Source organism: Trichosurus vulpecula, chromosome 3, assembly GCF_011100635.1.
Source record: "Trichosurus vulpecula isolate mTriVul1 chromosome 3, mTriVul1.pri, whole genome shotgun sequence".
Lineage (NCBI taxonomy): Eukaryota > Metazoa > Chordata > Mammalia > Diprotodontia > Phalangeridae > Trichosurus > Trichosurus vulpecula.
The window spans coordinates 324,117,780-324,135,415 of record NC_050575.1 but is presented as its reverse complement, the minus strand read 5'-3'; the positions used below and the strand labels follow the sequence as shown (position 1 = coordinate 324,135,415).

At 41.9% G+C, this 17,636-nt stretch overlaps 1 protein-coding gene across 3 annotated transcripts in view; it reads left to right on the top strand.

Moving 5' to 3' along the window:
* Positions 1 to 14,766: 14,766 nt before the first annotated feature.
* The window catches only part of UGP2 (UDP-glucose pyrophosphorylase 2), a 49,295-nt gene continuing 46,425 nt past the window's right edge, over positions 14,767 to 17,636 (top strand). Inside the window, exon 1 of one of the 3 annotated variants that reach the window (XM_036750784.1) lies at positions 14,767 to 14,868. Coding sequence is in view for 1 of the 3 variants with exons in the window: in XM_036750782.1 (XP_036606677.1) it covers positions 16,209 to 16,227 (19 nt within the window). In the remaining 2 variants the exon portion in view is untranslated. Of the gene's footprint in view, positions 14,869 to 14,948; positions 15,225 to 15,545; positions 16,228 to 17,636 lie in introns of those variants that run through there. The other 2 variants (XM_036750783.1, XM_036750782.1) reach the window with 2 other exon arrangements.

Sequence of the window (17,636 nt, the reverse complement as noted above, 5' to 3'; positions counted from 1 at the left end):
GAACAGAGAACATTGTTATAAATAATCCCAAGAAAAGAGAGAGCATGAACCTCCAGTGGCTTGAACCACTGACATCTCCAGCAGGGCAAGGAAGGCAACTGATAGATTCTCGTTTAAGAAGGTCTGAAGTCAAGAGAATAAAATTTGGGCACCCGTAAGGGAAAGGGTCTGTGTTATCCAGAGAGGCAAACACAGCAGTTTAGTTAGCTCATGAACAGCAAATTCAAGGGTGAGGGTTGTGCCTAAAAGGTCTTTGAAGCCCAGGGAAAGATTAGAAATTACAAAGTTCTACATTTTCCTCTCCCTTGTTTGTTATTTCAATACCATATATATTTTCCCATAGGGGTAAGTAGGAAAAAAAACAAGAAAAAAAATTCTTTTCAGGCCCAGAGTATCCTCTTTAGCCAGACAAGCTGGGTGATAAGAAAACCAAGCCAAGGTGTTAGTACCATAAGCCAAATTTTTGGACCTCCCTGGTGGAAAAAAGTTGGGGAAGAGTGTAGATATGAAGGTAAAGATCACTTCAATCAATTCAATCATCATATGGGGGGAAAGAGATTTTTTTTTAAGGAGAAGGAAAAAAAACAAGTTGGCTACTGTATTTAGAGATGAAACTGTCTCTCTCCATATATACATACATATATATGCACATATACATACATAAACACTATACATACACATATATACACATATACACACAGAGAGAAGCATAGGTCATACGATCATAATTCTAGACTTGAAAGGGAATTCAGAAGTCATCTAATCCAATCCTCTCACTTTACAGGTAAGGAAAATGAGGTCCAGAGACAAGTGAACTGACTTGCCCATGGTCACACAGGTCATAAGTGGTAGAGTAGAGACTCATTACAGCATAGACTCTGTAATGTTCTGGGACCATTTCCATAGAAGAGTCCCCCTTTTTTGTTCTCACTCAACACTCAGGTAATAAAGTCAGGGTATTTCTTAGGGGCTTCAGAGAAGTCGAGACTCTTGCAAAATTTTGCTAAGCAGTCTAGATTTTAAACTTGTTCCTATACAAAAGAGTCCATAAAATCATGGAATCACAGTGTTGGACAGGGCCTCAGGGGCCACCCACCTCCCTGGTCCAATCCATCTTTGAATAAGAATCCCCTTTCTAGCATCCCATCTCACTTGAATGTGAAGACATCAGAGGGAGTGAGCAGGATCTCACCATCTACCAAGTCAACCCACCCCACTAGAGGATGGCTCTCCTTCTAAGTTGTTCATCATATCAAGCTGAAACCTGTCTCTCTTTGAAGCTTCTACCTAATCTTCCTAGTTATGCCATCCATACCCAAGCAGAACAATTATTTTTAAAGTCCTCTATTTTTGATTGATATCTTTTGTTTTTACATCTCATTTATTTACAAACATATCTCTTTCCTTTACCCTACCCAGAGAGCCATCTCTTGAAACAAATATTTTTTTAAAAGCCGTTCACCAAAACTAACCCACTCATGCATTGAGTCTGACAGTATATACAACATTCCCTATCCATTGTTCCCTATATCATTAAGGGAAGGAGGTGAATTTTCTCAATTAATTTCATAGGCAAATTTTGTTATTTTTATGTTTGTTTGCTCTCTTTCTATTTATATTGGTGTAATCATTGTGTATTGTTGTTTTCCTGGTTCTGAAGTACATCAATTCTAATGGCTCTTTAACACAACAATCCATAACGTCTCTCCTGAGTCTTCTCTTCCCTAGGCTAAACATTCACAATTCCTGCAACTGTCAGTTAATAGATATTAATGATTAATGAAGAGTCTTTAAAGAATCCAAATCTTAAAAAAATAAAGGGAATTAAAAAATATAGAAAAAAGTTTCCATTAGTATACAATAGAGATACATTCTGCGCAGATGGATCAACACATGTATCTCCAGTAAGGACTATTCAAAATGACTTGAAGGTGTCCTCTGTTTCATCTTTTAGACTCCTGCTAGATATAACTGATCCACTTTAAAAAAAGACAACAACACAAGAATCAGTCCTTACTGGACAAAGAAAGATCTGTCAATATATTTTTTCTTATTTTCTTATTCTGAACTTAAATAGCCCCCTCCCCCCCAAAAAAGCATTCCCATATGTGTAGTAGAAGATAGAAAAAAGAAACATATATGGAACTGTAAATCTCTATTTTATACTGCTTGCTTTTTAAAGCACATAATAAATTCCATGTTACTTTCAAAACTTCCCTGCTTATCTATGCTTCCTTTTGAACTTCCTTGTGTTCTCTTTCATGCATTTAAAAAATTTTCCAATGGCCTTCACTTTTTTTTTTCTTGGCATGACTGTTGCTTAACTCTGTCTTCCTCAGCACCCTTCAAATAAAAAACTCAAGAGGGATGGGGTGTAAAAAATAGTAACAACTAAACAAAGTTGAGCAAAACAAGGCCATTTAGTGACCATGCACAAGATTATGTCTTTTTTTGCACCCTGGGTATATCTTTTCTCTGTCAGAAAGTGGATAACATGCTTCATCACTGGTCCTCTGGAGGCACAGTTGGTCATTGAATTAATGAGTTCTTAAGTCTTTCCAAGTTGTTTTTCTTTAGAATACTGTTGCCTTTGTATAAATTCCAGTTCCACTCACTTCACTCTGTATCACTTCATACTGCCCAGGATTCTCTGAAATTTTCTTTTTATTTCTTACAGCACAATAATATTTCCTTACGTTCCTCAATCACATTTTTTTTCAGCCATTCTCAAATTGATAATCACTCTCGTAGATTTGAGGTCTCTTGATTTTCTTGCCCTGGCCCCAAATTCCCCTTTCCCTTTCAGGATCATGGTAGTTTGTTTTGCTTATGATTATTTCCTCCCTAGCATCATTCTCCTTCTTAACATTTACCCTACTCCCATTCCTGCTTGCTTCTCTGTTGTCTGACATAGTTCTACATCAAAATGTTTGTGTGAATGTTCAACACACCTTTATCTTATTCAGATAAGTGAAGTTGATCTGCTCTTCCAATTCCTTTCTCCATGTTTATATACTCTTCTGCCCATACACACTAATTATGAGAAAAAGCAAGTTCCACCCCTTTATTCCTTCTTTTTCCATTACTGTATTTCTTTTACTTTCCCTTCCCTTTCCACTCTTAAAACCTTCAGAATTTAAAAAAAAAATCTACACATAGATTCTTCTGTTTTTCTCATTTAACTCCCTTAATATCCTTTGAAGAGATTAAGGTTGTGAAGGGACATAGTTCTTTCCATACCGTTGGATTGTTAGGACTACATCATCATACAATCCCTTCTAATTTCTCAAATAAATTTGCCTTTTTCTAAGTTGCTCTTGATTTTTTTTTTTTGCATTTTAAAGTTCTACTTGGCTTTGGTCTTTTCATCAGATATGCAGGAATGTTCTCTATTGCATTAAAAATCCATTCCTCCCCATCCCCCCACTCCCACCACTGCCCCATAGCTGTTTTATTTCGCTTTCTAGCGAAAGCTATTTTTGTAATCCTATAGCTTTTGCTCTTTGGAACATTGCATTCCATGGTCTCTTTTTTGCTGCTAGGTCTTGTATAATCATGACTATGGTTTCTTGGTACTTAAACTGCTTGTTTCTAGATGCTGGCAATATTTTTTTTCTTTGACATGGGAGATTTAGATTTTATCTATGACATTCCTGACACCATTCCTCTTGCTGTTTCTTACAGGAGTTGATTGGTTCATTCTATCTTAATTTTGCCCTCTAGTTATAACAGATACGGGAAGTTCTAATTTTTGATTTTTAAAAAATATAGTGTCTAGGCTTTTTTTTAAGATTATGATTTTTAGGGAGTCCACTGATTCTTAAGGTATCTTTCTTTGACTTTTTTTTCCTGGTCTGTTGTTTCTGATACAAGGTATCTTACTTTTTTTTTTCTATTTTTCCATCTTTTGATTTTGTTCTAATATTTCTTACTATCTTGTAGAGTCATTGGAGTCCATCTGGTCTATGCTAATTTTTAAGGAGTTTATTACTTGGGTGAAATTTACTACTTTCTCTTTTCAAAGCTATTTATTCTCCTTCCAATTCTTTTCTCCAGAGCTTTTATTTCATTTTTTTTTACCTCATTTAATTTCTTGTAAGTATTTATTTAGTTCTTATGGAAAATCTCTTTTTCCCTTTGAGTCTCTGCTTTCAGTTAATATGGAGTTGCTCTTTCCCCTATGAGACAGCTACATCTGCCAAAAAAATTTTTTTTGCTGGTCAGTGTTTTCATTGGTTTACTTCCCTCTCCAAATTTAGCTCCTGAATTGAAGTTTTGTGTCAGCACCAGGCTCTATTCTCTGCCACACTTTTGAGTGTGGTAGTTGGCCCTAATTGGTCTTGGCCAAAGTCACCTGGGTTCCTGCACTGACTTTCACTTCCTGGGGTTAATATCCCTAGATCTTTGAGGTTCAAAGTGTTGGATTTTTAAGACTCTAAGCTTTCTTGGCTTGAGCCACAACACAGTGGTAGTACCATGTTGGTCCCTATAGTACCCTCATTGGTTTCTACTGCTCCTCAGGACTCTCAAGGTCACTATTCTGGATTTACAGCCACTCTAGTGTTTTCTTAGAGGAGCCATCCTCTCCTGCTGCCTCTAGACACAGAACCTTGCATAGTTACATGGATCTCTGGATCTTTGCTGGCTGAGCTGGAGGTTATAGATTTGCCTTTCTTTCTTATTGCCATGAAGTTGGTGACTGACATTTTGTGCAGTTCTGGGGTTGGAGAAGTCACTTCCTGTAGCTTCTCATTGGATTTACTGATCATTATTTTTTCTGGGGCAAATTTTAGATTTTATCTCAAGAGTTGGGGAAGAACAGGGAAGTCAGCACTTAGCACAGTGCCTTAGCACAAGTACCATAATAGGTACTTGACTTGGCTAGACATTCCAGACTCAGCCAGAAGTCTTCTCAATGTCTTTTTCAAAATCAGAATGGAAAACGAGCACTACTATGGTATAGTGAAAAGAGCTGTGATGGAGTCAAAGAAGCTGCGCTTAAGTGCGAGCTCTCCGTCACTCACTACTTATGTGACCTTGGACAAATCACTTATCCTCTATGGACCTCAGTTTTCTTATCTGTAAAACAAAAAGGGTCGGATCGGATGATTCTAAGGTCCCTTCCATCTGAAAATTGTCGACAAAATAGAACAGCAGAATCTTGTAAGAGTAGCGTCAGGAGTGCTAAAAGGAAAAAAAAACTCAGAATGAGTCTGGTAAGGAATGATAAAAGTGACAGAAAGGGTTATTTTGGGTTCGATAAGTCTATTGTAAGAAAAAAAGGAGAACTGAAGAAGAGAGAGAATCACTGTTCAGAGTAGATGGGATAATATATGATGACAGAGAAAAAGCAGAGTTGCTCAACTCTTATTTTCCTACTCCTTACTTTGCCAAGGAGGGTATTTGAATTGTAAGACAGAACAAAACTGACTAAGAAGGACTTGATACTCAGGGTATACAAGGATATAATCTGCAATCACTTAGTTGCATTTGGTGAGTCAAGATACTCATGCTAGATAAAATACTTCTTAGGCAGAGGGGTCAATCACACAGTCAGTGCTGAATGGGATCCAAATCAGATTAAAATATAATTGGGAAATATTTAACAAAATAAATGAAAATACAACGAAACATAGACAATGTTTATATGTGGTTTTCTGAATCAATATGCAGCCTGCAAGAATACTTCTGTATGGTTTAGTGGCCCTGAATCTATTTAAGCGTGACATCACTGTTCTAGGGTATTGAAAGAACTAGCAGATATGATGGCTGAACTACCATCAATGATGTTTGAAAGACTATGGGAAGCAGAAGTGCCATAAGACTAGAGAAGACCAAATGCAGTGTCAATTTACCAAAACAAACAAAAAAAAAGGTGGTGGGGGTGGGGTAAGAGGATAAATTCTGCACACTATAGGACAGCAAGTTTGACTTTGATTCTTAGAAAAATTTTAGAATGTATTATCAAAGAGATGGTTAGTGAATATCTAGAAAAGGAGATAGCGATCACAACAAGGTTAGATGATGTCAGACTGAGCTTACTTTTTGGACAATTACTGAATGAGTAGATCAGGGGAATATTGTAGACAATGTTTACTAATATTTAATGGCACATATGACAAAGTCTATTGAGTTATTTTTGAGGAAAAGATGTGAGCTCAGTATGAGCACAAGCATGTGGACCTGGAGCTGGTTGAATGACTGGAGCGATCATGAGTGACTTCTATTAGATACAGGTGTATTATGCTCTGCTCCAAGAAGACCTTCCATGGTATATCCTAGTGTCAAAAATACTGATCTTGCATAGAATTGATAATGATGAGGTTCTAGCCTCTTTTCTCCCATTACTTCGCTGAGTGTAGTTAACTTGACTGTTCCGGGCCTCAGATGTCTCATCTGTAAAATAGGGATAATAATCTACTGCTAGAGTTGTTGCAAGGATCAGATAAAGTACTAGATGTGGAAGAGCCTTGAAAAGTTCAAACCATTAAACAAATGTAAGAAATTACATTATGACTCACATTTTTTAAAAGTAATCACAAATGGTTTGATGTTAACTTGGCAGGATGTCTCCAATTAAGTGCCTCGGGGATCTGTGCTTGGCAGTGTGTTGTTATCTATCTATGACTTGGATGAGGTATAGAAGGTAAGTTTATCAAATTAGCAGATGACATAGGGTGGGGAGGGAGAGCTCACACTCCAGATTTTTTCGAATCTTGACCAGCTCTCAGAACATTGGGCCAAATCTAATAAATGAAATTTTATAAGGATAAATTTAAAACCTTATATTTTGACAAAAAAAAAATCAACTTCATAAGTACAAAGTGGGGAAGGTGTGACCAACGAAGTTAATCTGGACAGTATCTGGGGATTTTAGAAGACTATAAGTTCAATGTGAGTAAACACCAAGATACAGTAGCCAAGAAATTTAATGTAATCTTAGTCTCTTTTATGCAAAAGATAGCATCAGTATCCAGAAACAGTGTAGTGATTAGTCCCTCTGTAGTCTGTCCTGGTTAGATCATATCTGAAGTATAATCCTAGATCCAAAGCCCATTGGTATAGGATTCCCTCCTCATTGGTGGAGATCAATGCCATGAGCCTGCATGAGGGGTGGGGTGGGGTTGGCAAGAGCATAACAGAGAAGAGGTTCAGTCTCTTGACCTTCTTTGAGTCTCTAGAGTCCTTTCGGGGAATTGCTTTGAGCACATCTGGCTTCCAGTTTCAAAGAGAAGATGGCCTATGCCAACTTCACTTACAGTTGCCGAAAGGAGAATAGGACTCTGGGAAGAAACTTACATGAAAGAGCTAACAGTCTTCATCATGTCCCTATCCCCAGCTTGCTACACTAGAGACTTTGGGGAATTTACCCTTGTTTGAGATTTGGGACTCCCTCTCTCGATAGAGCTGAGTTTCCTTACTCCTAATGATAGAACTCTTTCATTCTGTATTGTCCAGTACATATTCTCCTATGTATATACTTTCTCTGATTTATGTTTTGCTATTGACTTGGATAAATGGGTTTCTTTGCTATTTGCTATGCATATGTTCATTGTGGAACTGCCATTTAGTGGGAAGGAAATCAAGCCTTGCGTCTTTCTTTCCCCGTTAAGAAATAGCAATTAGCAGTTTATCTTGAACCCGAAAACCACATTCCCTAGACTAATAATATTTAAGGCAGCAGATAGCTATAATTCTAGCCTACTACCCTCCCCCCCCCCCCCCCCCCCCGCCTTAAGAGAGCAGAGTGGTCAAACTTCTGGCCCAATCTCCTGCTCTTCCTCCCGTCAGGAATTAAAGTGTCCCTTGGAGAAGGGTAGGGGAAGAAGCAGCTAGAAACATCTAGTCTGCCTTCCTCTGAGCCACACAATGATACCCCTCATGCTACACGTAGGGAACAGCCTGGTTACAGAAGGATTGTATTTAATCCCAAGCACCATATTTTAGGAAGGAAACCAATAACCTGGAAAATGTTTAGAGAAGGGCAACCACAATGTTGAAGGGCCTTGTGTTCACACCATATAAGTTTGAAGGAACTTGTATTTAGCCTGGAGAAGAGAAAACTTGGGGCAGGAGACTGATCCCTTTAAGTATTTCAAGGGCAGTTGTCACTTGTTAGAAGGATTAGCCCCATAGGCTAGAGCTAGTGAAAAGTGGTGGAAATTGCATAGTGGAAAATTTAGGTGTGATATAAATATCATCTATAGCCCAAGTATGTCTTCACACTCCTCTCCCCAACTCCCAGGACTCTGGGCTTACATAAAGCTGGGCTAAAATCTCAAGGCCCAGTTCCCAAAGGGATAAATTTCTTACTTTGTCTCTTTGGCTCCACCCTGCAGGAAAACTCCAGGGAAATCTTAAAATAAAGTTTAGGTATGGCCTGTGACTAGGTTTTCCCAGAAGTGAATAACAAGCTTGCCATTCCCACACACATCCTTAATGCACAATTCGAGTATTAGGTACAAGACAGTCTTTATTTCCTCTACTAGGAAAAATGTATAGGCACAAAAGAATTGTAAGGACTCATATGTGGGGCAGCCAGGTGGCACAGTGGATAGAGCACCAGGTCTAGAGTCAGGAAGATCTGAGTTCAAATGTGGCCTCAGACACTTACTAGCTGTTTGACCATGGGCAAGTCACTTAACACTGTTTGCCTCAGTTTCCTCATCTCTAAAATGAACTGAAGAGGGAATGGCAAACGACTCCAGTATCTTTGCCAAGAAAACTCCAAATAGGGGCACAAAGAGTCAGACCTGACTTAAATGACTGAACAACAACAGGCCACATATACAGAAACATAAAGCATTTGTATTGGATCATAGAGACTACTCCCATTAAAGAAAAAGATACTCTGGGGGACTGCTAAATTCCTCTCCCTCAGACCTTTACCATCAGAGTAATGCATAGCAGTATCACTGAGGGGTTGGCAAAGTTCAAATTTCTTGGTCCCTCATGGCATAGTTTAATCTTTCAGCTGTATGCTATGACTCTTTGAAGGACCCTCCTCCTCCAAGAAGCATGGTATTAAAGAAATCTCACTCTGAGAAGCTGGGGGTACCCAACTCTCAAAGGCAGGAATTCTCAATTTTGGGAACTCTTGAACTCGGGATTATTTACCGGGTAACCTCATACCCTGGAAATATCTATTCTCAGGATTATTAGCCTTTGACTTGTGCTCAGAATAAGGAATCAGAAAGGCAGAAAAAGATAGCCAGGAGTTGGAGGTCCAGGAATTCCATTCTCAGATTTCTCCTCTGTTTACTTCTCCTACAAGTCATGAGTTTCTATTCCTTGGGGGTAAGAGGGGGGCCTGAGGAATCCCTACTGATCTAAAAATCTAAGGACAAAAAAAGAGGCAAAGGCATTTAGTGTCTCTGTCTCGGTAGACCACTTTCTCCTGTAATGTGGATTCTTTGGACAAGAGTCCAACCCACTCCTCTTTCTTTGTCTCTGATCATCTTGAAGATGGTCTTAGTTACTGACTGGGGACCAATCAGAGAGTTTACTTGCATTTTTTGAGCAAGGGTGTATGTCTATCTCCATGAAGGCTGTCCTCCAGGAAAAGGTTCATAATCTCATCAAGTTGATTAGTTGTTGTTTTTCAGTTGTTTTGGTAGTGTCTGACTCGCCATGACCCCATTTCGGGTGTTCTTGGCAAAGATACTGGAGTGGGGTAACATTTCCTTCTCTAGCTCATTTTATAGATGAGGAAACTGAGGCAAACAGGTTAAGTGACTTGCCTGGAATCACACATCTATTAAGTTTCTGAAGCCAGCCAGATTTGAACTCAGGAAGATGAGTCTTCCTGACTTTATTCACGGTGACATGGAGATGCTCTACTTCCCCATCTAAGGAAAGGACTGCAAAATTTGGGGGTTTGGAAATTAGATGTCAATCAGAAATAGGTGGGCTGTGGGGCAGCACACACACTTGGTCAGCCTGGGATAAGTGTTCTTAACTGATTGCCTTACTTAGTGGTGGGTTAACTGGTCCGTAGATAGCCCCATGACTGCTGAGTAGTGCTTGGGCCTGGGTGGAAGGAGTAGGCTGGACCATAGTGGTACTCCCCTAACTGCAAAGCCCTCATTGTGGGTTAAGATTCTTTATTTTTTCAATTTTGGACTTAAACATCAAAAAAGAACATTTCCATATAAATAGCAGAACAAAAAAAAGAGGATTGTATATGAAAACATGAATATCCATTTCATACTGTTTGGTTTTTTTTTTCTTTCTGTATGTAACAAATTCCACATATTGCTTTCAAAACTGTCCTGCTTGTCCGTGATTCCTCCTGTTCTTTTCTGTGCACTTTTTAAAATGTTGGAATGGCTCCTCTTTTTTTTTTCCTGGCATACAGCTAACCTCCCTTCCTCACCACCCTACATCCCTCTCCTAAAAAAAAAGAAAGAAAGAAAAGAAAAACTTGGAACAATCAAAATGAACCCATAGTGTTCACATCCAAAAACGTCTGCCTCTTTCTACACCTGGAGTCCATCATGTCTTCTATGTGCTAAGTTTCAATTGTACTAGCATTACTTCTTTTTAAATTACATCCCTTCATGGTACACAAAGGATGTAGGAAGCTCCAAGTGGCATCTCCTTTCCATCTGTAGGACATCATAAATCCTACAACTTCCTTTGTCATTACAATGGAGACATTTGGATTTTAGGCTTTCTTGTTCTATTTAAGAAATTCATATTTATAGCTGAATGAGAGTTTCCTGGAGTGTAATTCTTTTGAATTTGATATTATAGTATTAATTCTAGCAGCTATTTTTCAGCAAATCAATCACTGGCACTTTTTACTAGATACATGTATTTTTGTGTGTGTGTGTGTGTGTGTGTATGTGTGTGTGTGTACACACATACACTGTGTATGTATATGTTTCCCCCCTAACAAAATTTCGATAAAGCACTTGGCAAAAAACAGCTTGGACTAGTCAGACCTTGGGGTCAAGGAGATGTGGACCCAGATTCTAAATCTGCCAAACCCTGGTTTTGTGATCCTGGACAAGTTTCTTTATTTTTTAGTGCTTCCAGACAACTGTAAGACTGTAAGTCACAATGGGTTGTTGACTTGCATTGGCAGAGAAAGTTTCAACCCAGGGAGGTCTCTATACTGATGAAATCACAGGGCCAGAGGAGAAAGAAGAGTATCTAGCACTATAAAATTAAAGATTACCCCCCACCCCTTTTCACCTCGACTTTAAAATTTGCTGAATAAAACTCACCACTTTGCCCTAGTTAAATCATAGCTGTCCCACACTTCTGATGCTGCCCTGATTTCTTGAGGCACTTTGTGACAGTGTCAAGAGCTCTCCTGGCCCATAATGGGAATCATTTCTTGGCTCCCGTACCCAAGAGTAGACAGTGCCATTTACCAAGCTGTTCGTCTTGTGAAATCTGAAGCGTGGGCTACAGCTACTAATATTCACGGGCAGGACTGGTCTTAAAGGAAGGCAGAGTAACAGCTGGTATACACACACACACACACACAAATACACATACATGTATGTATATACACACACATGTATGTATATACGCACATGCACACTACACACGTACATATATGTATGTATATGTGTATCTACATATAGGTTTACAATGTGTTATATATACTTTCAGGCATCTCATTTGAGCCTCACAAAAACTGGGTGTGGCAAATAGTAAAAATATTGTCTTCATTTTGCAGGTGAGAGAACAGCTCAGAGAGTTTAAATGACTTGTTCAAGTCCACACAACTAATAACTGTTGAAATGGGATTTGACCCTAAGACTCTTCCTACTGTGGTATGATGGTATGAACATTGGCCAGGATTGCTGTTCAAAATAAAAATCTCCCTTACCCCTTGTCATGGTGCTTGAAATTTTATCATTTCAGATTCTCATTCTTTTGTATTTGTAAGAATTTCTTATTTAAACGCAAATATAGGGATCAGAGTGACATTAGTGACAGCTAGCTGAGAGCAAGACAGATGTGTTGATATGAGATGTGCCCCAGGAGGAGACATCGGAAGGAAAGAGCCAAGCACCAGAGACAAGGGTCAACTACTACACAATTTTGTTTATTGCTGGTTCTGTTCTTGTCTTTCTTAGTAAATAGCAAGGACAGTGCCCATTGTAGTGCTTTCTCTGCGAGTCCAAAACGAAACCACTTTTCGGTAGCCCTGAAGCACTGGTCTCCTTTGTCCTCGATCTCTTCAGGCCAGTGGTGGCGACAGAGACAGAGTCCCCTTTAGAGTGGCTGTGTTGTCATGGAGTAGTTACCTGTGGATAATGATAGTCTAACCAGGGGTGAGGAAACCTGCATCAAGGCCCCGTGGAACCATTCTTCTTTCCTTCTCTAAGCACAAAAGAGTTGGGGCATTTTTATAGGTTACAAATACAAATGGTCTTGCTTCAGGCTGTCTTTTGCTTGCATTTCCAGGTGAAAATTGTCCCCCTTTGTTTTGCAGTGTTTCCCCCTTTGGAACAGAAGAAACCAAGATTTATTTTTCCCCCACTTAGTAGTATTTTAATTTTTTTCCAATTACATGCAAAGATAGTTTTCAACATTCACTTTTACAAGATTTTGGATTCCAAATTTTTTCTCTCTTCCTCTCCCCTCCCCAAATCTGATACAGGCTATACATGTACAATCATATTAAGCATATTTCTGTATTAGTCATGTTGGGGAAGAAGAACCAGAACACAAGGGGAAAACCACAAGAAAGAAAAAAAAGAGAGAAAGTAGTATGAAGCCAAGGTTTATTAAGGGTCTACTTCCTGACCTCAAGGAGCTTGTGTTCTACTGGCAGACACACATTTTAAACTGATTCATGAATGCAATATAATTTGAGGAGAGAGAGAGACAGAGAGAGACAGAGAGAGAGAGAGAGAGAGAGAGAGAGAGAGAGAGAGAATGAGAGAAAGACTACCAACCTGGGGAATTGACAAAGGCTTCATATAGAAGGTGTCGCTAGAGACAAAGCCTGAAGGAAGCTAAGAATTCTAAGAGGCAGGAGTGAGGGAGGAGCGCATCCCAGAGTGCCTGTGCAATAGCAGGAGGGCAGGAGATGGAAACAGCAAGTATGCCAGCTGGGTTAGAACCTAAGCTGGTGAAAGAGGGAGCAACAGGAAAGAAGTAGAGAAAGGTAGTCCAGAACCACACTATGAAGGGCTGAAGAGTTTGTATTGCAGTTCTTAACCTTTCTTTGTACCATGGACCATTTTGACAGGGGTGTGTTCTGTATGCAACAGGGATACCAAAGCCTGTGAGCACTATCTATCCATCTATCTAAGCCTATAAGCAATATGTGTGTGTGCACTGCGAAAACCTACAAGCACTATATATGCGTGTGATGTGAAGCCTATTGGTACTCTACATACACACACCGGCAGCAAAGCCCATTCATTCATATTCTCTCTCTCTCTCTCTACATACAGACATACATACATATACACACACACACATATACACATATACATGTATATATAGTATGCACAGACTATAGACTCTATACACACATATACATCCAATAGGCAACAGGAATACAAAAGCTATACGATGTGTGCGTGTGTGTAAATATAAAAACAAGACTTCAAGTCCCTGTTGTCTATAGGATGTGTGTGTGTGCAGATAGATATTGCCTACAGGCTTTGCACCACTGTTACCAAAGGATATGTGTATTTGTGTATGGATGGACAGGTAGAGAGATAGAGATAGATAGATAGATAGATAGATAGATAGATAGATAGATAGATAGCCACAGGCTTCATCTATAGATCCCTTCTCAAAAGAATGTTTAAAATATATGAAACAAAGTAGATAGGATCACCAAGGAAACCAACCCTATAGAATTAAAGATACAATTTTTCCCCATCCAAGTGCACAGACGCCCTTAAATCTAACACAGTTAAGGCACCTTGTCCTAAAGACAATAGGGAGCCACTGATGATTCCTGATCAAGGGAGCACCACGGTCAGAGCTGTACTTAGGCAGATCTTTTCACAGCCCTCTGAAGGATGCTTTGGACTAGGATCACATTCCAAAGTCCCGGGGAGAGTGGAGGAAGGTCAGAACAAGGACGCTCCTTGTAGTGGGTGGAGAGAAGAGCATGATACCAGGGGAAAGAAGATAAAGGGCCGTGGGTTTGAGTAGGAGAGATCTCCTTGGAGCGCTTCGTTGTATGATAAGGGAACGAGGCTCCAGGACTCGACCACGTGGCCAAAGGCAGGGCTTGGGTTCGAAGCCGCCTCTTGCACGGGACCCAGCCAGAGCCCAGTGATTGGGCGCCGGGGCAAGCGGAAGCGGGGAACAGTCTAGAAGTTCTGGCGGTGCGGCCTCAGAGGGCGGCCAGGATGGACGCACTCTCGGCAGAGCTCGGGAAGAATGGAGGACAGGAGGGTGCAGGCGGTAAGGTAGTTCTAGTTCATAAGGTGGAGATGGCCAGTGGGGAGCGGGGGCCGTTTGGTGGAAGCAGGACTTGGATTCGAGTTCCACCCTCTGATCCTTCCTGCCTGTGTAGCCTTTGGCTGGTTGCTTAACCTTCATCCATAAAATGGGGGTGGAGGGTTAAGACTATAGATGGTCCCGAGATTTCAGCTCTAGGAGCCTCTGATGAAAGACTGTAGGTCGAGTGAGAGAGGTTAGGGCTGGAAATGGTACTAGGAGGAAGGCCTGGGGTGGGGAGCGGAGGAGGTCCCCCGGGAGGGGCCGACTCCCAGGTCCCGCCCTCGCCCCACCCCAGCCTGCGCAGCGCCCTGTTGCCCCAGCGAAGGCTCCCGCCCCTTCCGCCGCGCTCATTGGTCAGCTCCCGCGCCTGCTCTGGCTTCTGACTGGGGGGCGCTGGCTGCCAGTCTAAAGCTGCCGGAACATTTCCGCATTGAGGTGGGGGGTGCGGGGGAGGGGTGCGTGGAGGGGGAGGGGAGCCTGTCGGGGGCTTGGGGGACGGGACTGGGGTGTGTGGCGAGTTCCAGAGATGGGGGAGTGGAAGCGGAAGCGGGGAGGCAGGGTCGTCGCTGCCGTAGCTGCCTGGCCGAAATTCGGGGCGGGAGGTGGCCCTTGCTCCGCGGAACCGGGCCTGGGGGGGGGGGGTGGAGAGTGTGGGGCGGGGGGAGGAGGAGGAGGAAGAAGAAGAAGGAGAGGGCGCCTCCGAGGGGACACATCCTCCCCGTCAGTGCAGAGCTTTTTCCCTGGGGCCCAGTCGACATCCCCTAGCCTGGAGGACTGAGGAGTGGAGGAAGGTGGGTCTGGGCGGCCGAGCCTGGGAGGTGCGAGGAGGAAGAAGGGTTCGTCCTTGGAGAGCCCGGCGGCGCCCCCACCCTTTCACTCTCGCGCTGGCCCCGGCCTCGCCCCAGGGGTTGGAAGCTGGGGATTCTGGGGAAGAGGAGAGGGGGCTAGCTCCCTCCCTTGTCTCTCTCCTCTCCTCGTCCTTCCCCAGCTTGGGTAGGGGGGCTGAGCACTTTATATAGCGTTCACGTGGGCTTCTCGTGCCCCCCCCTCCCGCGAAGGGGCGGGAGAGGGCCCCCCCCCCCCCGGGACGGACGAGGCCAGGGCTGGCTGGTGCCGCAGCTGCCAGGGAGGGGGCCGCCTGGATCACGCGCGCGACTTGTGGGCCGCGGAGATGCCCTGGACGTGCCTGCACGCCCCCTGGCCCCCACCCGGCCTTGGGGAGGGGGCTGATGGCCGTGTTTACCGAGGGTTTCCCGGGGAACTTGCCCATTGGCCGGAGGCTGGAGACAGAGGAGGCGGAGGAAGCCGCCGCCGGCCCTGCTGCAATCCCACCCTCGGGGGGTGGGGGGGACAAGGGGGCGGTGAAGCCGCCGCAGATCCGCCTCTTTCATTGATGAAATTTAAATTCGAGGGGTTTTACCTTTAACTTGGGTCTCCAGCTGGCTCTCATTTAGGTCTGGAGCGCTCTGTAAGGCTGGACTGGGAAAAAGTGGACTCCATCCCACCGACTTGCCTTTTTTTTTTTTTTTAAGTGGAAAAGGAGTAATTCCCTCTGGTATACTTTTTCCTCTTTTTTTTTTTTTTTTGTTTAAGAGCTACTTTTTATTGCTCTGAATTAATATTCCTTCGAGTTGTCAACTGTGGGTGGAAGGACTACGTCGAGTTGTTAAGCAGGAGAGGAAGAAAAACCTGCTCTAGAGTGTGACTTGTTGAAAAAAAATTATATATATTAATTATATTTATACTACAGAGTATTTATTTTATTAAACCCCAAAATGTCGATATTTGTACAAGGTAAGACGTTCCTTATTTCCTGAATTGCTTTTATTGTGCTTGCTGGTCGTCCTGGCAATTTGGGAGGTTGGTGGGCGATTTCGAAGTGGAAATAACTCCTTTAAATTACCTTTTGCAAAATTCTTGTCAAGCTGTTAGCTGAGCAAATGTATCGGCCTTACGAACGAATACGATGTATGCAGCTCTCTCTTTTCCTAATGTTTCACTCCTAATTTCCCTTGAAATCAGGTTAGCAGCACTTGTGGGTGGCATGGGTCAGTGGCTGTTGTTAGTGATAAAATAACATTTTAGCGGCCGGAGCTACTGCTGTTTAACTCCATTCCCAACAAGGGGGTGTGGAAGGGAACCAGGAAAAGGAGCCGAGAGAGGTGACTAGTCAGGTGGATTTCGGTAAGGACTGTTCTTTAAGGTTTAGCAGTGTCAGTTTCCACTCCGAGTGTCTACGTGGTTTGAGTTTCAGATTCATTTATTGCGAAAGAGGTACTAACTAGCCCATAGAAGCTGGAGGTCATTTCAGTCGGAGAAATGACTTTGCTGCATTGCTGTGATATTTTTCTCTTTTGAAGTATAAAAAGATTAATTAAGATTTCTTTAAAATTTGAAGATCTGCCACTGTGTTCTAGGTTGATTAGAAAGAGGTGCTGCTTCAACCAAACACAACCTTGTAATCGATGCTTTGGGGAGGTGTGTAGTATAAGAATTAAAATTAAGTTGTCTTTAAAAACTATTACTGAGCCGTTAGGCTTAGTTTGCCACACTTTTTGTATGCAAGTTAAATATACCGTGTATTTGCAGACCTCTGAATTTGAAAGTTGTTGCCATTTTTTGCAGACTCCAGCAGCCATAAAGTTCACAACTTCACAAGCTTCACATGACGTCCCGAATAAACAGAGATGCTCCAAAAAGAAAAAAGGGCTATTAGTAATGGTTACCTTGTTGGAAAGTGATGTAATTTTCACACCTAGGAATATCAGAATCTTGTGGAATTTCACATTTGGCTTTGTTAATTCAACTATTTAAAACATTTTGGATTTAAGAAATATTTTAAGGTAGAAATTAGGCTCACTGTTGTTGAAACATGGGATGCTTTAACCAGCTCGCTGCCTTCAGCACTAAGCCCAGAAGTGTCATGTGTGATTAAATTTCCACAACCATATTTTACCTTGTTTATGGTGGAACATGCTTGTACTGTGATTTGAGACCTGAGTAAAAATGGCTACAATGTATCTTCCAGAATAGAATGTCAAATTCAACTCCTCGAGTTCTTGTTTTAGTTGTTTTCTGTCTCTGATCTTAAATAGAAGAAACTCAAGAGGGGAGGGGAGGGAACAAGCATTAATAGAGCAACTACTATGTGCCAGGCACTGTGCTAAGACCTTGTGACAACCCTGGGAAATAAGTGCCATTAT